This window comes from Sceloporus undulatus, chromosome 2 (assembly GCF_019175285.1).
Source record: "Sceloporus undulatus isolate JIND9_A2432 ecotype Alabama chromosome 2, SceUnd_v1.1, whole genome shotgun sequence".
NCBI lineage: Eukaryota > Metazoa > Chordata > Lepidosauria > Squamata > Phrynosomatidae > Sceloporus > Sceloporus undulatus.
The window spans coordinates 72,069,854-72,097,564 of NC_056523.1; the positions used below are offsets into that span (position 1 = coordinate 72,069,854).

The 27,711-nt window shown below is 38.2% G+C and overlaps 1 protein-coding gene across 4 annotated transcripts in view; it reads left to right on the forward strand.

Annotated features, from left to right (window-relative positions):
* DNAH1 (dynein axonemal heavy chain 1) overlaps window positions 1-27,711 on the forward strand; it is a 234,667-nt gene that overhangs the window by 151,797 nt on the left and 55,159 nt on the right. For all 4 annotated transcript variants that reach the window (XM_042449836.1, XM_042449837.1, XM_042449839.1 and 1 more), the window contains 7 exons: window positions 4,812-4,990; window positions 5,815-6,045; window positions 7,169-7,365; window positions 9,463-9,598; window positions 10,309-10,517; window positions 20,153-20,324; window positions 20,654-20,845. In XM_042449836.1, coding sequence (XP_042305770.1) covers window positions 4,812-4,990; window positions 5,815-6,045; window positions 7,169-7,365; window positions 9,463-9,598; window positions 10,309-10,517; window positions 20,153-20,324; window positions 20,654-20,845 — 1,316 coding nt within the window. The remainder of the gene's footprint in view (window positions 1-4,811; window positions 4,991-5,814; window positions 6,046-7,168; window positions 7,366-9,462; window positions 9,599-10,308; window positions 10,518-20,152; window positions 20,325-20,653; window positions 20,846-27,711) is intronic.

Here is a 27,711-nt window from a genome sequence, read left to right on the forward strand (position 1 = left end):
GCAAGGGAATAACCCACTAATTGTGGATTGTGTCTTCAGTCCTCCTAGAATGTTTATTCATGCTAAGGGCCCATTCAGACTGACCCTTTTGCGCTGGAAGGAACTGGAAAGATTTGGTTTCCCCCTCCCCGAATCCCTCTGGAAGCAAGTGCTCACTACCAATCAGGGTATTTTAACCCTGAATGCCCTCTCGGAAAATCGGGTTAAAGTTGCTGTCAATCAAATTTAGTTCCGCGATCATCATAGGTGACATTTCCTGAACTCATTGGCCAATCGGAAGTGTGCTTCCCCCCTCCTTTTAAAACAACAAAAACCAGGCGCCAGTATGCACAGATGCCGTCAAATTTAAAAACCTCTTCTGTGTGTGTGTGTGTGTGTGTGTGTGTGTTGTGGGTATTTAGGTCAGTGCAGGTTATGATCTTCCCTTGGCCCCATTTTTAACCCCAAAATGCAAGCTAATGCCATCTCTGCATCCTGTATCCTCCCTCCTTGACACCCCAGAATGCCTCATACACATGTAATAATAATAATAATAATAATAATAATAATAATAATAATAATAAATTCCTCACCTCGGAATGCCAGAAAAGGATGCGATGCCATGCATTCTTTGCTTTCTCTAGGCTACCCCAATTCCTTAGAGATAGTAGCAAAACCATTCTGTATCAATTTGCCAAATTGGAAAGAGAAACATTGTAACATTCTCATTGTAGCATTCCCAAAGGAAAAAAGGTCCCTTGCAAAGTGCTCTTTGCAGTATTTCCTTTGCTGGAAGCGAGGAAATGAAAGGGAAAGTGAACAAGCAGTTAGCCACATTCTATCTAAATTTATATCTACCTGAAGCAAACATCATGCGCATAGTAGACTGCCAAAAATAATTTTAAAAAATATTTTAAAAAAGGGAAAACTCCCTGGTGCGAGAGAGAGGCTTGCTCCGTCCTGTGGCCTCCCTGTGATCTGCCCTGAATTGACCCTTCATTCTGCTTACGTTCTATCTATATATCTATCTACCTATTGCAAAAAGCGTGCATAGTTTGTCAAAAATAATAAAAATAAATAAAAAAGAGAGTTCCGTCCTGTGGCCTCCCTCTGACTTGCCCTGAATTGACCCTTCCTCCTGCCCCTTCCTTCTCCTCCTTCTGCTCCGTTACAGAATGCCCTCCATGGCCCCCTTCTTCCCCCCGGCTCCTTCATCCTCTTCCTCCTCCTCCATCACTTTCTCCAATTCCCCCTTCTGCCCTCCCTCTGACTGCCCATTGCATCCCCTGTCAGTCACCCCGATTCCCCTTTTTTGCCTCCTGTCACCCTTTGCCTCCTGTCACCCTGATGCCCCCTTTTCCATCCTTCCTCCAGCTTCTTCTTCTTCCTCCTCCTCCTCCTTTGCCCCGATGAAGGGGAGGGAATGCCCTGCCCACTGCCCTCCCTCTGACCTAAATCCCTCCCATGAACTTGCCCTGATCATAATCAGGGGCAAGTTCATATTCGCAGAACCCATGTTTTTTCAAAGGAGACGGCTTTCCCCCCAATTCTAAATGGCCTGCGCTAAGGGGCATTTGCCACGAAACGGTTGTGCATGCCTCACATTCGATTGTGAGAGATTTGGGACCAATATGAACTTCACGTGCAAGATTCGATTCCAGATCTGGGGTAAAAGGTAGTCTGAATGGCCCCTAAGTGTGAACCTCTCAGTTCCTAACTTCCTGAAGCTAGCCATTCAAATTATTTTTGATAGTACCTGCTGTTTAGGATAGAACATGTAAATGGTGGATTAAAAGATGCTTTTGCTGATCTTTTTTTATCAGTTGTACACTTCCAGACTTGAAAGATTCTGTGCCTTTCCAAATGAAGTCTGTTTAATCTTACATATTACCCTTTTTCCTTCTAATTTTAATTTTCCATATACTATCCAATTGTTATTTCCCAACTAATTTTGCATTTTGGTTGATTAATGTAAAAAAAAAAAAAACCTCTTAAATTATCCCCCCCCCCCCAAAAAAAAAAAAACCCTGAATTATAGGGATGCAAATAGCTGTCCAAATTCTTGTCATCCCTGGAGAAGGGTGGGAAATATATTTACTGTTCTTTCCACAGGTGAAGTAAGAAAAAATTGAAATCTTTTGTCTCTCACACAGCGGGAGAGGGGTTCCATTTGAAATTTGATGTTCTGGGTGATTTTATTACCTCAGTACTAAGTTGAGTGGGGGTGTAATTGAATTACATAGTTCTAGTTTTGTTGTTGGTGTTGCATACTTTCAAGTTATTTCTGACTTTTGATGACCCTAAGGCAGACCTGTCACGGGGTTTTCTTGGCAAGATTTGTTCAGAGGGGGTTTGCCATTGCCTTCCTCTGAGGTTGAGAAAGCATGAGTTCTCCAAGGTAACCCAGTGAGATTTTGTGATTTAGCTTCTCTGTTGCTTTTGGAGGGCATCTTAGATCATAATAAATAAAGGCAGTCTAGTACATACATATCGACAATGAGATGTTGAAATTCTATGTTGTTTTTGTTTTTGCAAATGACTGGATTCAAATTTCTCAACCCTAAAATAGAAAATGTCACACAAAGAGGGGGAAGTATCTTTTATGGGAAAGTATAGTTTATGGGAAAGTATAGTTTATGAGAATATAGTAAAAAGCTGGGATCAGTTTTCCGTTTCAGCTCCTTATGTGTTGCATTCCATCCAAAATGTTAAAGAAGCACTCTTGTGTAGCTCAGGAAAAAGACAAACACTGTGGTGTTGTACTAGTCTTCAAAGGCAGCTCCCTGAAGAGACTACAAATATTAAATCAATAGTATTGTTCCTTATCTATGTAAACTTGGAAACATTGCCTTTTTTTTTTACTACAGTTCCCACACAAGCAAAATTATGCTTAAAACTCTCTAGTCCAAAACTTTTCCAAACTCTAATCCCCCCTCCAATGTATTTGGATAATCTCCTACTTATTTGGATCATCCAACACACATAGATAATAAAGTCCAGCGTAGTGATTAGCATGTTGGACTTTAGGTGGAACGATTTGGAGTCCCATCCTTGATACAACTTACATTTACATTGTTACTTTATGGCAGTCAATGGCCTGGTACAAATGGGCCCAAAAGGGTGGGATGGGGCTGCCTTTCTTTGCTGCACAGCAGCACTGCAGCAATCAAATTGTGTGGTGCTGCTGCGCAGAAAAAAGGAACACTAAAAAGTGGCTCCTTTTTGCACTGCCTCAAGCAGCCTGCGATGGCGCGAACACATCGCGGCTGCACTGCTCCATTTGGACGCAGTGCAGAAGTGACGTCATTGCTACACATGCTGTCTATTGCTAGCCACGTGCTAGGATTGCGGTGTGTGTGGGCGCTCTGCCCCAAGGCAACCCTAGCACATGACGAGGACATCATTCAAGGGCCTGTCTGTACCAGGCCTCTGTCAGAGTTTAAGGCCTACTTTACAAGATTATTGGGATAATATGTGGGTGTATAGGACTTAATCCAAGCCCATGTATTCCTCCCTGAACTCAGTGGAGGATACAGATGCCCCATTCAGTTATTGAGATATTCCTTTTAAAAGAGAAATGGGACCCATTTTAAGCTAGTTTTGGGACACAGTGTTACTTTATCATAACATATGGTTCTCCAGCATATGGTCCTACAAGTTCCAGCACACCTAGCTGGTGTAGCCAATGCTGAGAAATACTGGGAGTTGCACTCCAGCAACATCTGGATCATGGAAGCTGTTCCAGGTGAAGGCACATGCACACATACTTTGCAACTTCTGCAGATCCTGGACTTTATTATCTAAGATGACAGCAAAATGTAACAGTTCAGCTAGACCACCGAAACTTACTAGGTGACCTTGGGCAAGTTACACACACTGAGCCTCAGAGGAAGGCAAAAGCAAAACCCCTCTGAACAAATGTTGCCAAGAAAAACCTGTGATTGGTTTGTCTTAGGATTGTCATAAATCAGAAATGACTTGAAGGCATGCAACAACAGGAAAGATAGGCCCATGCAAGAGACAGAGTCAGTAGCACCTCTGCTGTTTAATTGCTCAGCTTAGTACTGTGGCAATAAAACCATTCAGAAATTATTTCAAATGGACATTCTTGCCTCATCAGTCCATTCGGAAGATTATTTCAACTGGCCTGAGAAAGTGACAAATTTCTAGGCTAGTAAATAAAAATTTAAAAAGGGGGGGGGGGAGAAAACAAAAGTCAATATGTTTACAAAACTGCAGTAAATGGTCCCTAAACTGAAACAGGTTAGAAGTGTGGTCCGTCACTAATACTTTGAAAAGGTAAGAAAATTGTGTGGACAAAAACAATAATAAAGTGTGTGATTTTTTGTAGATGGATACCAAAAATTTTTTTGCTTCATTTTACAATTTTGCTTGTTATTCGCAGTGGCAGCATTCCAGTGACAAAAAAATAAACAAGCAAATAAAGCAATCTAGAATTGTATAAATATAGTGGCAACCCCCCCCCAAAAAAAAACACCAGTTGTTTAAACCCAGTTAAAAAGCAACTTGTTGTGCAAAATACTTGACAAAACATAACATTCTCCACTGTTCATCTACAAATGAAGTAGACAAATTTCTCTGCAAGGCATGATGTGTGTGCCATAACCAAAATGTCAGAACAAGAATAATATGAGCTATGAGTATAGGTAATATCTTTTGTGAGGTAAGTATTGATACATACAGTTTTGCAAAATTATATTACAGTACTGTGTTTAAAGCCAGCCCTATGCTATTGTCAAGTGATTGCTGCTGGGTTCTTTTCTGTCTTGAAGAATCACTACAGTGCTGATCAGTATCTTTTGCATTTTTAGCTGGATGCCCTGAGGTGGTGCACCTAAATGAACCTCTTGTTGATGCTACTATACAAGTGTACTCAACCATAACATCCCAATTATTGCCTACACCAGCAAAATCCCATTATACATTTAATTTGAGGGACCTATCCAAGGTTTTCCAGGGGATACTCATGGCAGAACCTGCCAAAATTGTGGTGAGTGCTACGCTCAATACTTACCATGTGGTAGAAATACAAGTTGAATAGAAATTACATGCCTTTTAATTTTCTGGATATTTATCTCTTTCTGTGTATTTGATACAATCCAGTGCAAGGGAAACAGTTCTGTTCTCATTTGATAATTGTGACAGAAATCCATGTGGACAATAGCTGTGGTAGCTCTGAAGCAAAATGACCCTCCTTTTAATGACATATAGGTATCTTAGTTGTATAATGTGTGCACAGTCATCCTGACTCTTCCATATTTTAACATCATCTGGGTTTTCTGGAACACTTCAGTATCTAGCACCAAAATATGAATATATGGATTTAGTCACAGAAATATACATCTTCATTTCCCAAGGTTTTTTTAAATTGTGAATTTATGAACATTGGGCTAAAACCCAGATTTGTCTATCTAGAACAGAATCACTAGAATCAACTAAACATGTTAGTTATGATGATTAATAAGTCCCATTCTACTCTATTTAGAATCAGTTTTGGATTTAACCCATTATTTCCACAAAAAGCAGGTTGAAAACAGAGATTTCTTACTGTATTAGCATCAGCTGGGGTGAGATGTACAAGAATACACAGATGATTTCAAATTCTGTTTTTAAGGGGAAAGGTTTTGTGTGTTTATTCCAGTATTAATTCCTCTGTAGATAATTCTACAGTTTGAGATGCTGTTCAGAAAATTAGCTGTAGACTCCATCATGCTTCTGTCATGTCCAGAAATGTCAATTTAGAAAATTATTTGGACCTATGAGGGGTACTATCAGAAGAACCTTGTTTAAGCTGTTGCTGGATTTTTTTGCCAGGATAAACTGCCCCTCTTGAGGCTTTGGTATCATGAGAGCTGCCGTGTGTTCCGTGACCGCCTGGTGAATGAAGAGGATCGAACTTGGTTTGATGACCTTATGAAGGATATGATGTTGGGATGGGAAATTACCTTTGATGAAGTTGTACCTTTTCAGCCCCTTCTCTATGGGGATTTCATGTTCCCTGGTGCTGATGTGAAACTTTATGAAATGATTGATGATAAAGAAAAGGTAAGATGTTTTCTTGTGTGTTCATTTCCCTTTACTGTAATTTATTCTGCATTACATATAATATGGTTGCATGGAATAAAAACATATGGTAACCTCTTAGTTGAATTTCTATAATAGCTCTGATATACAAGGTTGATTTGGCAGCCCAAGCCCATATGGGGTTGGACTGGATGGCCCTTGTGGTCTCTTCCAACTCTATGATTCTATGATATCCAGTTGAAAACAAAACACTAAGGTTGTGTAAGAATAGACTTGAGTTCTAGAAGCATGCTGAGAATGATAGATGAACCTGGGTGGAAGAGAACAGAACAGACCTAGATTGTGAATTTTTCCCCCTAAGCCCCTCTGCTTCTTTGGTGTTCAGGCAAGTAATATATATTATTGCATAGCAGTTGGGAATCTGCTATGCAAATGACTTGAGCACAGTACTTAGGCTTGGTAAATGCAATAAACTAGGAGGGGGAACATGTTTTATATTCATAGTACTACAGTGAATGCCATTAAATTTTTTAGAGCTGACCTTTGCAAGTGATTACCCTTCCCATTGAACTCCCAAGTGGAAGGATATTGTGCATACTGAGACAATGTTAATTAAGCAAAGGGTAAAAATATAAAGATTTTAATAAAGAGCAGTGTGCTTTGCGTTCACTGCCATATAGTGAAGGATAATAATGATAACAGTATGCTTCCTTTCATAACTTCTAAGAGAGTTACAGTATTAATTATTCCAGCTTCTTCGGTAGGCAAATGTTTCTCATGCTTATTGCTCAGATGGACACATTGTGGGTTAGGGAGCCAATGTTTTAACCAACTTCATATCATGACATACTAGTTAACCTGAGATTAATGCTCTTTAAATTCAGTCTTTTGATCTAATGCTCAGCTGTAATTTACAGTGGACAACAGGTAAATCATGATATTACTTGTGTAACATCTTACTTGAGGAATTAAAAGCAAACTGTTTGTCTCCCTTTCCTGAAGAGTATCTGTCTTAGATCTTGGTTTTGTCTTCCCATTGATCAATCTTGCTAAAACAAGTGTAGGATGGGTCGTCTTCTCTATGAGTGGCCTCCTGTAATCTGGCATTCTTAGTGACTTCTTATTGCTTTCTTCTTGACTGTAGCTTATGCAGGTCATTGAGGAGTACATGGAAGAGTACAATCAGATCAATACTACCAAGATGAAGCTTGTGCTCTTTATGGATGCTATGCAGCACATTTGCCGTATCACCCGTATTCTGCGCCAGGCACTGGGCAATGCTCTTCTCTTGGGTGTTGGTGGCAGTGGAAGGCAGTCTCTCACCAAGCTAGCATCTCACATGTAAGAGATAAATGCATGCCACAAATATTTGAGCAAGCAGGCTGTGACAGGATTATTTGAAATGGAGAATGTTTGAAACATGATTGTTTTTCTCTGGTGAACTTTGCTTATTCCTACCTTTGTGTTCAGTTACACTCTATTTTAATTAATTTTAATCTTTTTATCTATTATGTTGAGAAGGTACATTGAATATATTCATACAAGGTGGCAACTGCATAATCTGAATGCAGCAATAGAGTTAGATTGTGTCTGCCATTCCTAGATCTATTAACATACATACATTGGACATAACATTGAATTAGGGTTGGCAAGTTTGTACACATTGATTCTAATATGTATGTGGGCACTGTTTAATAGCTCCCCCTCATAATGAAGAAATTGCGCAGGTCAGGTCAGCATACATTAGACGTTTAGCACATAAACCCTATTTCAGTCATGTACATATGAATGGAGCAAATACATTAGATGGCCAGGTAGATGCAATACCAGTGCTCCATTGCAAACAGAATCTATATACCAGTTATGAAGTAGTCCATTGCTTTCTTCTGCAGAAGAATATTTCTTTCATTTCACCCATTTTTGTAAGGTCTGTCTCTATTATGGAAGAATGTGGAGAGTGAGCTTTTTACAATCTACAGTGCTGATACTTTTATTTTATTTTATTCCATTTATTTATTTTCCCCCCTCTGAGTAACCTTGCAACCCCAAAAAGTGTCTCCAAAGCAACTTATAATGTGAAACATGAAAACAAGTTGAAATCCTTTAAACGTAATAAAACAGTAAATTAAAAATAGGAGAAAACCAGTCTTTTGAGAACAGAAAGTAGAGTTAATACACTGAAATTCATTCAAAGGACATGTGGAACAAAATAGTTTGTAAAGCTTCCTCTTTTAAAAGTGAACAAAAAAGAGGTCAGTGAAACCGCCCTGGGGAAAGAAAGAATGCCACTGCTAAGATGTCATCAAAGAGAAGGTGTGTTTTCACCAACATAGCCCCATTTCACAATGGGATACACAGAAGGACCTCCAAAGTAGACCATAAACTGCTGGCAGGCTCATATGGGATGGTCTTTCAGATGCCCTTGCCCCAGAACATTTAGGTTTGTATAGGTAAGAATTATCCCCTTGGATTTTGCTGAAAAATAAATTGGTAGCCAGTGCAATTTGTGCAAAAAAAATTGTTGTGAAGTTTTCACTGAAGTTCCAGAAGTAACTTTAAAGATTCTCCCAAAGGCCATAAATAGTGCTATGTGTGCATAAAAAAATCACATACATAAGTGGATTTTTTTCCTGGTGAAGAGGCTAGCTATTGTTTCATTTTAAAAATGTTCTCCTTTGTCTATACATTAACATAGTTAAGATTACAGTCTATGCCAGGCCTACTCAACATATGGTCCGGGTGGCCTGCAAGGATGTGGAACGACTTCAAGGTTCCTCTGTCACTCGGCCTCCTCCTGAGGAGAGGGCCATACAGAGGAGGAGGAGGTAGGGTGAACACTCACCCTGCAAGGCTTGTCTGCCACCTGGTTTTCTCCTGAGGAGGCCAGGTGATGGGGGAAGAGGAGAACAGGTGAACACTCACCCTGCAAGGCTCCTCCACTTCTTGGTTTTCTGTGAAGGAAAAGGCTGAGTGGAAGAGGAGCCGAAGGATGGTCAAATGCTTCCTCCTCAAGGCTCCTCCACTGCCTGGCTTTTTCCCAAGAAGAAGGCCAGGTGGCAGAGGAGGAGGATGGGCAAATGCTTGCCCTGCAAGGCTCACTTTTGCCTGGCTTTCTCCTGAGAAGGAGGAAGAGAAGCAAACGCTCACCTCTCAAGGCTTCTCTGTCACTTGGTCTTCCTCCAAAGAGAAATCTGGGTGGAAGAGGAGAAGGACACAAAAAGCTCCTCTGCTGCTCAGCTTTCTCCTGAGGAGAGGACCAGGCAGAGGAGGAGGAGACGGAAGGAATTATTATTAATATTAATTAATTAATTAATTAATTCTTAATTAAACCTATCTGCAGCCCAAAGAAGTTTAGCCTATTTTAATATTGGCTCCTACCTACTGCCAAGTTGTACAGGCCTGATCTATGCCCTGATTCTGCTGCTTTTATTTTTTTAGAGCTGATTATGAATGTTTTCAGATAGAACTTTCTAAGAACTATGGGATGACTGAGTGGAGAGACGATATCAAAAAGATCATGATGAAGGCTGGCTTACAAAGCATACCCATCACATTTCTGTTTACAGATACTCAGGTAATGAAATTTGGTGACAAACCACAAGGACAAACTGTCATCATCAAGTAGTTAGCTAGTGTTTCACATGTATGCTAGTCAAATTAATTTCAGTATAACCATCTTCTGTTATTGTCCTTAGTCTTTCAATTAGTTTTGGGTAGAGAAAGTTATCCTGGGAAGCTATGAATTAAGAGAAACTCAGGAAAATGTGTATTGCATCTGATTCCTGAACAACATTGCTGTTTGAGGAATTAAGAATTCTAGCTTTTATAGAGTCATGCTATTCAACACATTGGCTAAATTTTACTCATCATGATTGTAAGGAACTAAAAGGCATCAAGCATACATGTATTGTTCTAAATCTGAAATGCCTTGGAAGATTATGGGAATGCAAAATTAGATACTAAAGATGGGACTTACATTTCAAATGTTAGCTCAGTATCTAATTGTCATACATAACATATCTAATCATAATTAGTAAGTGCTGATTTACCAAGCTCCCACTGATTCAGTGGTTCATTCTAGTTAGACTAGTAATGATACTGAAGTCCCAATATATGGACCCAAACACATTCACTAGAAAAAACTATTTGTGAGACCTAGATATTTCTCTAACAGATCGCTGAACTGAGTTAGGATGATTAAATATTTGGTGTGTAAATTTAGGTAAAGGCATTGGGCACAACATTATAATTTTCAAATAACCCATTTATTTATTTATTTATTAGATTAAAAGTGAGTCCTTCCTTGAGGATATCAACAACCTGCTAAATTCTGGAGACATACCCAACTTGTATGCCCTAGATGAACAGGACCAGATTATGACCACCATGAAACCTATTGTTCAGGACCAGGGGCTTCAGCCCACTAAGGCCAATCTGATGGCTGCATACACAGGGAGAGTGCGCAGTAATATCCATACAGTTCTCTGCATGAGGTAGGAGCTTGCCTTGTCCAAAGGGTCAAATGGTGATAGGGAACCCTTCAATCTAACAGCAGCTTTTTTTTTCTATTAGTGGCTAAGCTTGCCACAGGGAGATAGAGGTTGTGCTTTAGAAGACTAGGTCCCCTCATTCAAATTTTCTGTACTATGAGGTTTAGGGACCAGTGCTGCTTCAGTTATTAATATCAAACATATTTCATCTCATGAGTTACCACATGCTAAAGGAATTACTAGAGAAGTTGGTACTACAAAACCAGAAGCAAATAATGAATACTTTGTGGGGGCACAGCAGTGATGCACACTGTCTCCGGATTTTCACTAAATGGAGTATCTACCAGTTTAATTCTCAGATTTTTAAAAATTATTAGTTAACGCTAGCCCATCCCAAGTAAATATAAAACTTCTCCTACTATTCCTGCAAAATTATGGTTTATTTGAGATCCTGTATGTCGGGAAACTCCCTCTGTGTGATTTATCATTGTCGTGTCTTCTGTTTAATGCCAAGAGAATCTTGAAATAGCATCCTTTTCTCCTTAGTGGAAAGATATTTGCTGAGTTGGGTTATTCCTCCTACTTACTTCAAAGGCAGAGCTGTGCCATCATTGTAGCCTTATTGGAGTTTGTGCTTCCTATATTTTGTGCAAAGATGGGGTTTTTCTTCCACATCTTTTTTGGTCATTGCTATTGTGTTTTTTTATGAAGGATTTAAATCAGGGATGGCCAACAGCGGCTATCCAGATAATTTTGAAATACAACTGTCATAGTTTGGGGACAGGATATCTGGAAAATAACCTCCTCCTCTATGAGCCTTGCTGAAATCTAAGATGGTTAGCAGAGGCCCAAGTATGTGTCCCACCACCCAATGAGGCTAGGCCCATGGGTACATGCGACAGGGTTTTCTCTGTAGCAGCACCCTGCTACCTAGTTGCCATCCCTTTAGGGATCTAGGTTTGAAGATTTTGCTTTGGGTGGCCATACCATCAGACTCCCCTTTTTCATCTTTGAGGAATGATGTGCTTTCTTCACTTGCATCTCTTCTGAAGGTTTTATCCAAGTTATGATGTTATTCCACAGGAACTAGGAAAGTGTGTTGTCTACTCTTTGTCCTTGTCCTGAGCAGCCCAAGCCCACAAATAGTAGAGAAACTGGGTCTTTATGAAGAACATTTCCATAAATCCCTGTCCTCCACTGCTCTGCTCAGGTCCTGCAGGTCCATGGGCTCTCTTTTTTTAATTTATTTTTAAAAATTATTCATGATCACATAAATATACATACGAAAACAAGTTACAATACCTAAACATACAGTTACAAATACACTAAAATACATACTAGAATTACACATAAACTTGTGACTTCCATCCTCTATAGTTTAATATGTTGCTTTGTGTATCTCTTATATATGTTCTTTCAGATTCCCATATATATTTCATCAAACTAGTTCAGTACTATTCTCGTATTTCATTACATCTCTCTGTACAAAAATTATTTCTCTCCCTTTTGAGTGCCTTCAGCAGATATTTGTACTACTTTATCCCCAAATCATTTCTATTACTCTATCTTCTTAGAAATTTAAAAAAAAAATCAGTCTTTAAGAAAGTATTCCCCCCCCCATTGCTCCCTCATATATTCAAATACTAAATTCCAATCTTCTTCTATTTTACTCTGAGAGTTATTAATTTTTTTTAAATTTGGGTCAGTTTGTCCATCTCTATTATTTCTATTAGTTTAATTAACCATTCTTCTTTATTCAGAATATCTATTTTCCCCATTTTTGTACTACTAAAATTCCTGCCATAGCCATCATATAAAAAAAATTGCTTTCCATATTTTTTTTTCAATTTCACTCTCAAAGATTCCTAATAGGAGGCATTCTGGTCTTAATTCTAATTCAATATTAAATATTTTACAAATTATTTCTCTGATTTGTTGGGGTTTTTTTTTTTTTTTGCAGTTCCACCAGCAGTGTGTAAATGTTCCTATTGTATCCCCACGTTTCCAACATTTATTACTTTTATTTTTTTAAATTGAAGCTAATCTCTCTGGAGTTAAATACCAACGGTAAAACATCTTATACCAGTCTTCTTTTATACTTTGAGAGTCCTCTCATCTGATCATATCCCCATTGATCTAGTTGAATGTTATACCCAATATATCTAGCCCATTTTACCATAGTATCTTTGACAAATTCATTTTCCATTTCCAATTCTAATATTTTCTTGTAAAGTTTCCCAATTAGTTTTTCATTCTCATTAATTAATATTTTTTCCAAATCTGTATTACTTGCTTCATCCCCAAATTCTTTTACATCCTTCATAGTTCTTTCATAGATCCGTCTCTAGGCAAACCACCCCATATCAAAACCTAGTTGTTCCACTTCTTCTTGAGATTTTATTTTAATTTTACCCATACATTTCTTAGCCAGCTCACTATACTTGAATCATTTTTCTCATGTGATCATTTCTTTTCTATATATAGCTTCATGGAAGATAACCACATGGGAAATTTATATATAATATTCCTTTTATATTTGTCCCACACTCTCAATAAATTTCAGCCGTGATTAGGTACAGTAATATTCTCCATATTTCATTTTCTTTTGGATTCTTCATAAGTGTTGTCATATTTAATAAGTAAATATCGGGTTCCTTGTTAAATTTAATCTTAAATATTTCTTGTATTGCTAAGTGAACTTTTTCCCAGAATTCCTCAATCACCTCGCAAGTCCACCACATATGATACATAGTCCCTCTAGCCTTATTGCATCTCCAGCATCTGTCTTCTTGCAAATTGAACATTTTCTTAAGTTTAGCAGGAGTAAAATACCACCTGCTATAAATCTTCATAAAATTCTCCTTTAGATTATAAGAAGCTGTAAATTTTTGAGATCTTTTCCATGATCTTACCCAGTTTTCGAGCTCTATTGCACGACCGATATCTTGAACCCAGCTAATCATGTTAGCTTTTATTACCTCCTTCTCTGTCTCTTTTAAGTAAGATTTTATAAATATTGTTTATTTTCTTTTTATCATGTTCCCAGAGGAGATCATCTAATTAGTTTTGTTTGGTATCAATTCCTTCTTTTTTAGAATCCTCAATAAATTTGCTCTTAATCTGAGAGTAATTGAACCAATGCAACTCAAGTCCCTTCTTGTTGATTTCTTCTAATGTTTTTAATTTTCTGTGGCCTGATTTATCTTCCACCATTATTTCTTGATATGTTAGCCACTTCGAGTTTTCTGACCATCTACCAAATAAGCCTTCTTGAGAGGAGACCCAATTCGGAATTTTCTTGTACCATTTCTGTTTGATTTTTTGCCATGAGTATAACAATGCTTTCCTGACTGGATGGTTGTTAAATGCTTTATCTGCTCCCAGTTTATTGTACCATAAATATCCGTGCCATCCGTATTTTCATGTTTTTTGTTAAGATTGCTGACTTATTCCTATTAATTTTACATCCTGTGTAATCTCCAAATTCATCTATGTTCAATATATTTTTTTATTTCTTCCTGTGGGTTCTCTAAATTTATCACCACATCGTCCGCGAATGCGCATATTTTATATTCGAATTGCTTTATCTTCACTCCTCTTATTGTTTTGTTATTGTATTTTCTGGCGTATAAGACTACTTTTTAACCCAGGAAAACTTTCTCAAAAGTCAGGGGTTGTCTTATATGCTGGGTGTCGTCTTATAGGGCTGAAACTTCCAAGCCGGACTGGAGAATCTGCGGTCGCCGTATATGGTGGGGGGTGCTCAAAAATGGCCACGGCCGCATACCCTCCATATGTGGTGACCATATGAAAGCAGCAAGGGCAGCGCTGTACAAGTACGGTAGAAGAAAATGTTGGAGACAGGGAGGGTTGGGCAAGCAGGGAGAGCTGACCAATCCAAGCAGGCTTTGTATACAACAAGGTTTCCTGCTAGGTACCTGCATATCATAAGCATTTGTATTAAAATCACCATATTGAAATCAAATCTGATGTTTTTTAAATTTTTATTTCGTGTGCATTGGAAGAGGGGTAGTCTTATATGGCAAGTATATCCCAAATTCTATATTTTAACTGGAAAGTTGGGGGTCGTCTTATACGCCCAGTCATCTTATACGCCGGAAAATATGGTATTTTTAACTCTGTTCAATAAAATTTCCATTATTAATAGAAAAAGCAACGGAGACAGGGGACAACCTTGCCTCGTGCCTCTCTCTATTATGACCAGTTTTGATAAATCTCCATTAATATTAATTTTTGCTCTTTGATTCATATAAATATGCGATATCCAATTTCTGTAATTTGGTCCAATTTTGATCTTTTCTATAATTTCCATTAAAGCTACCCAATCAACCGAATCGAAAGCTTTTTCCATGTCTACAAAAATTAATCCTACTTTTTTCGTTATGTCTTTTGTAATATTCCAAAATATCTAATATATAGCTCATATTATCTTTCATATGTCTTTTTTGGAGAAATCCATATTGATCCTCATCTATTAAACCTTCTAAACAATTTTTGAATCTCTGGACCATGATTGCTGCAAATATTTTATAATCCAAATTGAGTAATGATATTGGTCTGTAATTTGATGGTTCTAGTATATCTTTATTATCCTTCAGTATCAATATTATTTCAGCATCTCTCCATGTCTCTGGCAATTTCCCATTTAAGATATTATTCATTACTAACAGCAAAGGTTCCTTCAGTTCTTCTTTGAATATCTTACAGAATTCTATCGGAAAACCATCTGGCCCTGGAAATTTGCCATTTTTGTTCCTATCTATCTCCTTTTCCACCTCTTCTCTTGTGACTTCAGCTTCTAAATTCAACCTCTGAATATCATTTATTTTAAAGAGTTCCCCCTCACTCAAAAAGTCCTTTAGTCCAATATTATGCTTTTGTTTTTTCATGTACTATTTATTGTAATAGTCTCAAAAGTGTTCTAGAATATCCCCTTGGTCAGTAAATACCTCTTCATTTTTCCTAACCTTTGTTATTAATCTTGCTTCTTTCCTTTTTTCAGTCTATAAGAAAGCTATTTCCCTGGTTTATTATCATTTTCAAATTGTTGTTGTTTAGCTTTCTTCATCTTATATCCTACCTCATCTACTAATTCCAGGGAAATTTGATCTTTCAACAGCTTAATCTCCTTAGTTACCCTTTCGTTCTTTGGATCTTTATTTAGTACCATTTCTTAAGTGAATTTCTTACTTAATTGATCTATTTTTAAGTTCCTTCTTTTCTTTATAATTGAATTTTGTTGGATTAAAAAAACCCTAATTACAGCTTTAGCAGCGTCCCAAACAATATGTATTCCTGTTCCTTTGTTTAAATTTTCCTTTAAAAAGTTAGATATAGTTGTTTTTGTGTTTTTTACTAAGTCTTCATCTTGCAATAGGTCAGTGTTAAGCCTCCATTTTAAAAAAAAAGTATTTTCTTTTTTTAATATCCTTCAGTTTCAGTATTTGTGGGTTATGAACCGATAATAATCTGGACATAATTTCCATTTAATGTTTGAGTAATTAAAATTAAATCAATCCTAGCAATCAGTTTATGTCTATCTGAGAAGTGGGTATATTTTCTAGCTTTTTCATATAAATATCTCCAGGTGTCCAATAAAGATAAATTTTCTAAAGCTTAAAGAAAGATTTCGGTTATTTGCCCTGTTACTCCTTTATGATTTTACTTGAATTTCTATCCCATTCTGGCTTAATAACTCCATTAAAGTCACCTAACATAATTATATCCTTATAGGTTTGTTCCAACAGCAGTTTTTGTAGATCCTCATAAAAATTTTGATTTATATTCCCATTGTTAGAATCTTTTTCCCATTAATATTTATTCAAATACTCAAAACATGACCTTTGATATCATTATATACTTCTTTTGAATCTATCTGTTCCTTTACATAGATTATAACTCCTTTTTTCCTTTTTTTTTTTATTCAATAATATGTAATTTTTACCTAATCGGCTAATCTCAATATAGTTTCCTCCCCTTGTTTAATATGTGATTCTTATAAACAGATTTTGTCACATTTTTGTTTTACTAGAAAGTGGAAAATCATCCTACATTTGTATGGTGAATTCAGGCCATTTATATTCCAATTTAATATTTTCATTTTCTATTTTAATTCTAGGAAGTAAGCATATTTTACTATTTCTAAGTATTTTGTAATAAAACAATTTATTGAAATATATGAGGAAGCCAAAAAAATCAACAAGAGAAAAAAAATCACTTACATGTAAATAATACTTTGCTTAGTATGTTCTCACTGTTTATTCTATCCCTTCTCCCTCTCCCTCCAACTTTCCCTCTGATTTGTCACTTCCTTCCAAATTATCTTGGTTTTCTTTCTTTCTTTTGTTCTCATTCTTTCTCCTTTGCAGTCATCTGTCTAGTCCTCACTCCAAATTGTTGTTCTGATTGGTCTTGCTCTCTTTGTTTTTCAGTTTCCTTTCTATTCCTTTTCCAAAAATCCGTTGCTTTCTCAAGTGTGTCAATCTTATATCTTTTTTGTTTCCTAGTCAATGACAGTCCTTCAACCTTATCCCATCTAAATGGGATACCATGAACTTTAAGTTGATCTGAAAGAAAACTATAATCCTTTCTTGATTTCAGCACACATGTCGGGATGTCTTTAAAAATTTGAATTATTCGACCTCCAATAATCAGTTCTTTCTTAAAACTTTGCTGAATTAACAAATCCCTCATTTGCTTACATACACAGTAAACCACAATATCTCTGGGAAGGTTCCTTTGTCTTGCCACCCTTGAGCTGATACGATATAGTGTGTCTATTTCCCATGGGAATTGCTCCACCAGTTCTTTGATATAATCAGCCAGGATTGGGATCAAGAATTTGTATAAATTTTTGTCTTCCTGTTCTGGAATCCCCCATAATTTAATACAGTTTTGTCTTAATTTAGTTTCAAGTCTTATTACTGTCACATTTCCTTTCATCTTCTAGTTTGTTAATTCTGGTTTCATCTTGCATGGCATTATTTTCTAATTGATACATGTTGCTTTCTAAATCTTCCACTATACTGATTACTTTTTCTATATCTTTATTTATTTTGTCAAGAGAGTTCTTAATCTCTTCCATTGCTTTTTGAATCTCAGTCCTTAGTTCAAGTCTCAAATCCTCTCTCAGTTTTGCATTGTTCTCTTTCAATTCATCTTTCATTTTCCTTATTTTGTCCAGCATCATCAAGTGCTTTGCTCATTAGGTTTGATGACTGCCTCCAATGATGGTCTTTTTTTGTGGTGGAAGTGAGGGGTGTGTTGTTAATTTCTTGTTATAAGACATCTCTTTCGGTAAGCTGGGCCAGACAAGTAGAAATTCCGTAGGTAAACAACCAGTCATACAAAAAACCAAGTCTATCTGTACCACAATATATTGAAGGAATAAATCTGACCAATTGTAACTCTCACACCTTTTAGCAATATCTTAACAGATTTATCCCACTATTCCATTTACATAAAATAAGAAATTGATGTCTTCACCTCAATTATTTTGCTTTAACAATTTTTGCTTTAGAAATATTTTCTCTCTCTCTTTAAAGCCAATAATTTCTTTCTTATTTTATGTTTTTATGTGTATTAATTGTCAGATACCAGCAGGTGGTGCTCTTGCTCCCTTCTAGCTTACTAGCTAGCCGAAATATGCATTGAGTGCTATTTTGTCTTTTCCTTATCTTTTAATATAATCAAGACCTTACCCAATACACTGTCTATCTACACTCTGCAGGTGTCTTCAAGGTCAAATACTAATCCCTTTCTGGAACACTTCAAACTATAAATCGTTCAGAAGAACAAATTGCAGAAGGAAATAGAATAATATTAAAGGGAAGAGAGAAGGGAAAGAGGAGAAAGAAAAGAACATATATAATTCCCTAATTTGTTTTGAGTTAATATTTAAGTTGTTTGCTAAATATTAATATATTCAGATCTTCTAGGCATTGTATAAATTCTCTAGTCCAGCAACAGCAAAACAAACAATGTTCTCAGTTGGAAAATAGTCCAAATATTGTCCCAATTACTGTGTGGTTCAAAGAGGAGAAGAGGAAAGGATTTTGTAAGTTCACTTTGTAAATAGTTCAAATGGTTCAGTTCGCAGTTCCAAAATTCAAATTTCCTGAACGTATGTGTATATATATTTATTTGTATAACAGTCCACTAGTCCGATAACGAGGGCTCTCCAAGTCTCATTTAAAAAAGGTAAATGTGTTCCCCCCAATTGCAATTGGGCTAGCGTTCTTTGTTGTAAAAGGAATCCACACTTTGTAAACAGTAACCCAATAATTATATTTCAAACAGGCTTTATCTCTTCTGTCATGTTCTGGTAACTCCATTTTGGTCGTTGTTCTATCTAGCCCCACTTCCCTTTCTTTTTCCAGATTCAAAGTATCTAGGGATGGGAAGTGGAGCTCTTTTCTTATACAGTCACACGCACTGGGAAATTGCAAATACAAGCATTGCAATGGAGAATAAAGCAGAGATTTTAAATAAGGGGATAGCATTTCCCTTCATTTGTAGCTTGTTGCAGCTTGAAAAAATATAATGGTAGGCTCACTTATGCCATCAAAGACGACTGCTGGTTCTGTGCACACCTGCACGCCTCAGGACTTTGTCCCCACCGGAGAGAATCAGGGCACAAAATGTGGGCACATTTGGAGCCCTCTTATCAAAGGGACACTTTAACTCTATTTTCGGTGTTTCTGATAGAGTTCAGTCACCAGTGGCTATCGCTCTGAGGGAGAGCCTCTCTCAGTAGCAACCATCGCAATCCACCATACCACCGGAAATCCTCCATGGCCTCTCTTGATTAAATCCAACCATCTGGCTTGCGCTCTTCGTCTCTTTCTACTGCCCTCTGCCTTTCTTAGCCTCATTGTCTTTTCCAGTGATTGATCTCACGACACTCTCAGTTTAGTTACCCTGGCTTCCAGGGAGAGCTCAGGCTTAATTTGTTCTAGAATCCATTTGTTTGTCTTGTTGGCCATCCATGGTATTATCAGCACTCATATTCAGCACCACATCTCAAATGAAGCGGCCCACTTTCTATTGTGTTTCTTCACTGTTCAGCTCTCACATCCATACATGGTGATGGAGAATACAATGGCTTGGATGATCTTCACTTCGGTGTTCAGCTATATCTTTATACTTAAGGATCATGTCTAGTTCCTTCGGAGCTGCCCTTCTCATTCCTATTCTTCTAATCTCTTGACTCCAGTTTCTATTTTGATCAGTATTAGATCCAAGATATGAGAATTCCTTGACTATTTTAATTTTCTCGTTATCTAGGATAAATACTTGTAGATCTTCCATGATAATTATTTTTATTTTCTTAATGTTCAGCATTAATCCTGCCTTGTCACTTTCCTCCTTGACCTTCTTCAGTAATTGTTTCAGGACTGTTGGTTTCTGCTAGTAGTATTGTGTTGTCTACATAGCGTAGGTTTAATATACACTATAAACTATATACTATATATCTATAGTAGTTTAATATATACTATTATATATCTCTAGATGACCTTTGTTGCTAAAAAATACCAGCAATGGCGCTAGATTTGAGTAATGACAATGTTTATTCTTATAAGCTGTTTTCCATTCTTTATTGTTTCTTTGCTGTCTAGTCCTATTGGAGAAGTATTCCGAGCACGACTGAGGCAGTTCCCATCGCTAGTGAATTGCTGTACCATTGACTGGTTTAATGAGTGGCCTGCTGAAGCCCTGAAGTCTGTTGCGACCTCCTCCTTCCATGATCTCCCAGATGCTGAAGCCATACCTGAAGTCATACAGGGAATGGTAAGTGTCTTTCTCAGAACAGACATGCCAGTGACCTCAGATGGTACATATATGCTGTGGGATACATGACAGAGAGCTAGCAGCTGCCTAATAATTGAATATGGTTCATTATTAGAATTCGAAGTGTTTGATTCACTCTGCCAGTGTTTGTAACAGTTGTCACTTCTCCATTTATTATGCATTTGATCCTTATCATTCGGGGAAATGCTGACTTTACAAGTATCTGAATTATATATTTTAACTTCCACACATCTCATTTGTAAGTCATGCTCTACGTCCTTCTTAACATTAAGAAACTTCTAACAGCTTCTGTTTCTTACCCTTTACAGATTGAGATGTGTGTAGAAATTCATCAGAGTGTTGCACTTAAGTGCAAGGCATATTTGGCAGAACTTGCAAGGCATAATTACGTCACTCCCAAAAGCTACCTTGAGTTGCTTGGCATCTTCATCACCTTGATAGGAACAAAGAAACAGGAACTCAAAGTTGCCAAAAATAGGATGAAGAGTGGCTTGGACAAGGTGAGTTCTTTCCAGTCTTGAAGCTTCCGTGATTTATGCTGAACAGTAAAATACACAATCCACAAGTCAGTGATACAAAAAAGCTTTCAAAGCTTCACTGGCTTCTTCATTCAACAAAGATACTAAAAATCATACAGGAGAAGAAAAATGAAGATTTTCATGTATGATTTTTTAATATCTTTGCATGATGAAGAAGCCATTGAAGCTTTGAAAGCTTGCATTATGTATTTTGTGCATTTTGGTTTGGCAATAAAGGCAACTGTTTTGTGGATTTTCAGTTTTGTTGTATTTTGCTGCATGGTGAACATGGTTACCCCTGATTATGCTAAACAATGTATTCAGATTAGTAGATACCCATGGTGACCACCCACTCTCATTTTAAGGCACTTCAAATAAGCTTACTGCGTCATAGGAAATAACCTGCCATTGTGAAGGCTTGGATTTACTGCTACTGTTTTGTGTTATAGAGGTTGCTCACTCTCAGTAAGTTTGAAACAGCAGCAGTTGGCACAGACACGTGCAACAAAATGGCTTGGTGCTTGATAGTAGATATCAATACTTCGGAATAGCCTAAACTCATATTTTTATTACAGATTATGACTTAAAAGAAAATAACAGTCTACATGAGATCAAAGAATACCAAGATAAAAATATATTTAATGTGTAATAGTAGCAGAAAACATCAAGACGAAAAGGATAAAATTAAGTAGGCACTCTTACATTTCATCTTTAAAGATGCAAAATAGGTGAAATAATTGCCATGCATTCCCAAAACCCATTCAAATGGATTTAGAGTTGATGAAACACAAGCAGAGATTAAATGTTTTCTATCATTTTGACACCATAGCACAGAAGACACTGACTGATCAAGGTTCACTAGCTGAACTGGACTGGATCTGTCTGTCACTTAGTGATATACTAGACAGAAGATGTCTGCCTTTCAATTGTTGTTTTAGACGATATGGATCTGGAGAAACTGAGTGAAGGTATGATTTCACTTGGCAGATACTGAATACATGGTTCATGTGAAAATGCAGGCCTGGTTTGGACATAATATAGAACCACACTTGTCAGTTGTGTGAATAAATCTGTGGCCCTCAGGTTTATGTGCCCCCTCTTCTCTTCTACCATAGCTTCGAGGAGATGAGAAATGTGAAACAAACTAATGTTCTCCGTGGCATCTGAACTCAGGACATTGGTGTGTGTGTTTTGTTTTTTAAGTAAGATTGTTGAAAATAACCCAATATCAACACCTGGTGTTCAGCCTGACTTGTTCATAATCTGTTGTTTAGATCAGGGATGGGGAGACCTTCTAGATCAAAGGTGAGCAAATTGCAGACTGTGAGCCTCATGCAGCACCCTGGGCCCTTAAATACAGCCTCTGAAGCCCTACAGAAGCTACCAATGTCCTCATTTACCTCCCATAATTTTTTTAAATAGACCATTTTGTAGTCCATTTTTTGCACCAAATTTGGTGAAAATATGCCAGAACAAAAGTGGTTTGCTTCCCTTAACCTCCAAAGGCCCCTGACCAAAACCTCCCAAAAACACTGAAGAAAGAAAAGGTAATGATGTTGCAGCACTTCAGATGTGTTAAAACGCACCAGTCTGCCCCCTGAACAGATGCAGGGTGGAAAAATGGTCCCTGTGCCACCTGCATAGTTGCCTATCCCTAATCTAGATGTGTATGATTGCATTCTTTAAATACCTCAGGGGCTGTCACACAGAGAAGAGGGCAGGCTTGTTCTCTGCTGCCCCAGTGGGTAGGACCAAGTGTAATGGTTTAACATTACAGAAGAGTAGATTTCTATTGAATATCAGAAGAAATGTTTTGCCAGTAAGAGTGGTTTGGCAATGGAATCAATTGGTGGTGGGGTCATCTTCTTTGGACATGCTCAAAAAAGAGACTGGACAGTTACCTGCTGGGGATGCTTCAGCTGGAGATCTTGCACTGAGCAGTGGGCTGGATTTGATGGCCCATAAGGCCCCTTCCAGCTGTTTTAGTCTAGGGTTCTATGACTAAAGTTTCTTTTTTATTATTATTTTAATTGTGTGAAAAATACAAAGAATAAAAGAGAAATAACACATATAATAACCAGCAATTACAAATTATATAAAACAAACTACAGTACAAAAATGACAACTAACAAAATAGAAAAGAAAAAGACTTCCAACTTCCTCTTCTGCAGGTACAGTTCATTATAAATGCTACCCTCTTTACTATTAATTAACTTTCTTCTATATATTTAATGCATGTTAATTAATAAAAACAACAACCATCAAATCACCTTCATTATTTTTCTGACAAATCAATTAGCAGCTTCAAATCGTTCCAGAATCTTTCAATTAATTTTCTTTAATCTAAATAGACAATTTATCCTTCTCTGCTAAACTCTTCAGCTTAAATCAGTAATGGCGAACCTTTTAGAGACCGAGTGCCCAAACTCAGTAGCGTTCCAGCACTGGGTGTCACCTGGTGCCAGGGGTCAAGACTTCCGGGAGAGGGGGAACCCAAGACACACTCTCTCAGCCTCAGGCTAGTAGTTGAATGGACAGGAGGGTGGGGGAGGAGGAGGAACTGGCACACACTGTCCCTTCCTCTTCCCCGACTCTCCTGGCTGTTTGTGCTGTATAAGCAGCACAAAGTGTTTCAAACAGGTTCTCCGCCTCAAAACTGTTCACATGCCATGCATTCTGCCCTTGGTGGAGAATCCACTGTTCCAGTTTGTCAGTGGGCTTCTGGGCTTGCAACATGCAAATTCACAGTCCTCCTGAACTAAAATCAAATCCTTGCTTGTGTGAGGCTTGCCTTGCCTGTAGGCAGGAAGCTTTATGGAGGAAATTTTTGCAAAGTCAGGAACTCACGGATCAGGAAGACGACGCGATACCACTCCTGTCCGACCTCAACCAACCCTTCAAAAGGCACTAACCTGTGACAATTTCAACTACATTCTTTCTCATTGCTCCATTTGTATGTTATGTCCCAAACTTTGTAACCCTGGAAACCATACTATCCTTTGTTGCTCAAAATGCTGGGGTCCAGGGAAGATGGCTATGAACTGATATATTTTTAGAGGAATTACAGTATTAGTTCAAATGAAAGATGTAGTATGGCCAGGGTAACAACGGCCTTGGGATGGCAACCCAATTATACCAGGTCTGAATCACACAGAACTCCAGAGACAAATAGCTTTTTTATTTTTCTTAAGAGGAAATTACCAGCACACACGAGCACACGTACACTCATGCACACACAAGAGCTAGGCAACCAAAGGTAGGAGAATTGGAACAGGTTTAAGGCCTTGCTAATGGTAATATGTTACCGATATGCATCTTGATTGCAGTTGATGCGAGTATGGAATGGGGAAGAACTCAGTAGCCACTGCAGCAAAGGGGCATTAGCCAGTGTATTGAGGATCATGGTCTAGTCAAACTGACAGAATGCCTGCCTGTTTGCAAACTAGACCAAGACTGGAAAATGGCTGTTTTACTAGCTGCATATATAACCAGAATTATGTATTGGGGGCAGGAACCAAGGCTTGAAAGGATTAGAAGTTCTGCTAAATGGTTTCCCAGGGCGAAAAGAATAGTTTGGAATAGAAGCGAATAATTGGGTGATGGCTGCAAACGTGCTAGACAAAGGGATTTGCCAGTGCTCCCTTGTCTCAGGTACTTTTGAGCAATCACCTTTGGCCATGATTCTCTCATTGCCCCCTGTAGACAAAAAGGATTATGCAGGAGCCTCTGGGAATCCCATCACAGTGGGTGCTTTTTTGACCCCGCCTAACCCTAACCATTTTTGCACATGTGAGCAGGTCAGGCATCCACAGCAGGGGGTCATGCCTTGGTCACCTAACCCCAGCTTCCCTTTTAATATTAATTTGATATAAAACTATGAGGGGCAATTAGAGGCCTAGTCTCACAGTAACACCTTCACTTGTTCAGATTCCATTTCATATAACAAAAGTTTATATACTTTACAAATCATTTGTTCATCATTTGATTTTATCATTTCTAAACCATAACTTTTTTGTTCAATCTAAATCTTTCAAACAGTTGCAAATAAGAAAACCATTGAAATCCATATCCTTCCCTCTGTTAATGATCTTTCATTTATAACATATGCTTTTTGACAAGTCTCCAGCATATCTTTGTACCTTTATGTATTGCTTCTTTTCTGTAAAAGACTTCTTATGAAGACACCCATAATGGAATTTTCTGACATAACAGAAGTTTAAGTTTTGGCCATATTCTCAATAAAGTACATCTCACATAATCATTATTAAAGCCAAATTAACTTATGATACTATAAATATTTTGGCCACCCAAATCTTAAATTATTTCCTTCTATTTCTTACAGTCTTTTGATTTGTAGCATGCAGCAAATTATAATTTTAAATTTGGTAAGCCCAGACCACCTCATTGTTTTGCATCTTGCAGTATTTTCATCTTCACTCTCAGTTTCTTCTTTTGCCAAATAAATCTCTACTAATCTTTCTACCACTGATTAAAAGAATATGCTTTGTGAAATAATAGGTATTTGTCTGGAACAGAAATAGCATTCTAGGTAACACATTCATTTTTACTACAGAAATTCTCCCTAACAGAGACAGTCTTAAAATCTCACATCTCTTTTTATTACATTCCACAACTTAACAAAATTATTTTGAAGCAACATACGGTTTGAGTTAGTGGTTGTAATACCTAAGTATTTCACCTTCTTTTAAATTCTATAACCAATTTTCCCTTAAATTGTATTTGATTTTCAACTCCATATTTTATTCAGTTTGTTGTTGTTGTTGTTGTTGTTGTTGTGTGCTTTCCAGTTGTTTCAGACGTATAGCAACACTAAGGTGACTCTGTCATGGGTTTTCTGAGGATGAGGGCATGGGGTTTGCCAAAGGTCACCCAGCAGGTTTCCATGGCCAAGTGGAGAATTGAATCCTGGTCTCCATAGTCCAGTCCTACACACAAACCACTATACCATGTTGGCTCATTTTAGTCTTGTTCATTGATTTTAAATTTCCAAATTCTTTTAATGTTTCTGTCCACCTTCTCACATCTTCCAGTAGATTTGTCAAAGTTACTACTATGTCATCTGCAGATACCCTCAAAGGGATCATTCCTACTATCTTTTGCTCCGAATCGTGATGCGGGGTATATGACCCTAATTCCCACTGGAAATCGATTCTGAATCTATTCTGATTCTCATTGGATCGATTCCAGTTGGAATAAAGTGGGGCATATGCAAAAAAAAACTTGGGTTTTCCTGATACTAGGTTTTTTGAGGTTCTTTTGAGAAGAATAGATTCTGACACATGTGTAATAAGTGGGAGCACCAGATCAGAATATATTCTTTCTGAGGGGAGGGAGAAATGGCAGAGGGGTGTTACCATCTCTCCCTCCTCAGAAATGTCACACACGCCCCCAGTGCTGCCTGCTTAGGTCCTTTTAAAAAAAATTAATTGAAAAATAAATAGATTGGTAAAGCAACTACTTTTGCAAAGGCAAGTAGTTGATATACCATTCTATCAATTTTCAGTTAATTAATTTTTTAAAAAATGTCCTCCATCCTCCTCCTTCCAGGTCCCTTGCCTCCATCCCATGTGAGTGATAGCTGTCCGTGCCCTCCAGGTCTCTCCTTGCAGCGTGGGCCGCACGGAGGGCTTGAGTTTTCCCGCCTCCTTTCTTTTCCATCCTGTGGCCTTGGGCATTTTCACCTGCTCCTTTCTGATGGCGCAGAGCTGCACTGAGTATTTAGCTGGCTTTCCCCCCCCCCCCCCCCGCCGCCTTTTCTCAGCAGTGACGGGGCCTTTCAGCCCTGCTTGTGCTCATCAGGGGCATCTGTAGCTTCCCGGCAGCTCTGACAGCATGCTTGTCCTTTCAGCCCTGTCCTGGGCTTTGCTCGTGCCTGGCTCAGGTGGTGGGCCTGGGCCAGGGTCTCCAGGGGAGGGATCCTCAGCCCCTCAGAGCCAGGTGGTGAGTTTCTCGGCTTGATTCATGCCTCCATCTCCCCTTTTCTCTGGCGGAGGTGGCAGGAGCCCAGTGAAAGGAGGAGGCATGGGAAAAGCTTGGGTCCCTGTGTGGGTAGACTTTTCAAGCCCCAGCAACCGGCGACTCTGGCTCCGGCTCTTTCCCAAGCCCAAGCAACTGACCTGACCAGTAAACCAGGTCCAGCCCTCCTATGGAGCAGGCGTGCCGCTTCCCTCCTGGCTCCAGCCTTTGCCACATTCTCTTCAGCCACACTTGCTCCAGTGTCAGTCTCCTTCCGGGTCCCTTGCCATCACACTCTCTGTGCCTCACACTCTCACAGCCTCCAACACCCCCCCCCCCCCAAAAAAATTCCAAACCGGGCTGCCACTTACGTCACAGATGATTGACATGGGATTCCAAAGCTGCACTGTGAGTGGGGACAGCAATCATGCCAAAAGAAAAAAAAAGCAATCACACTGGGTAAGGCGTGGGAACCCTTTCATAGTGAGAACCAGGGATTTTTTGAAATTGCTTTCCAAACCGGGGCAAGAGCAAATCAGGAAGCGATTCATCCTGCCAGTGGGAATGAGCCCAAAATGTCCTCAATTTGTATGTTTCTTTTTAAATCGAGACCTATAATCTCATTTTTCCTTATAGCTCTTTTCAAGACTAACAGTGCTAACATAAACAGCAATAGAGACAGCAGACACCCTTGCTTCATCAATTTCAGTATTTAACATGTTAGATAACTCTTCATTCAATGTTGTTTGGACTGCCTATAATTAATAAATGAGTCTTAAAGTTGTCTCCAAATAAATGCCAGCTCCTCCCATACTTTAAAAAGAAAAATCCAATTTAAATTGTCAGCCTTTCTGCATCCAGAAAAATCAGTG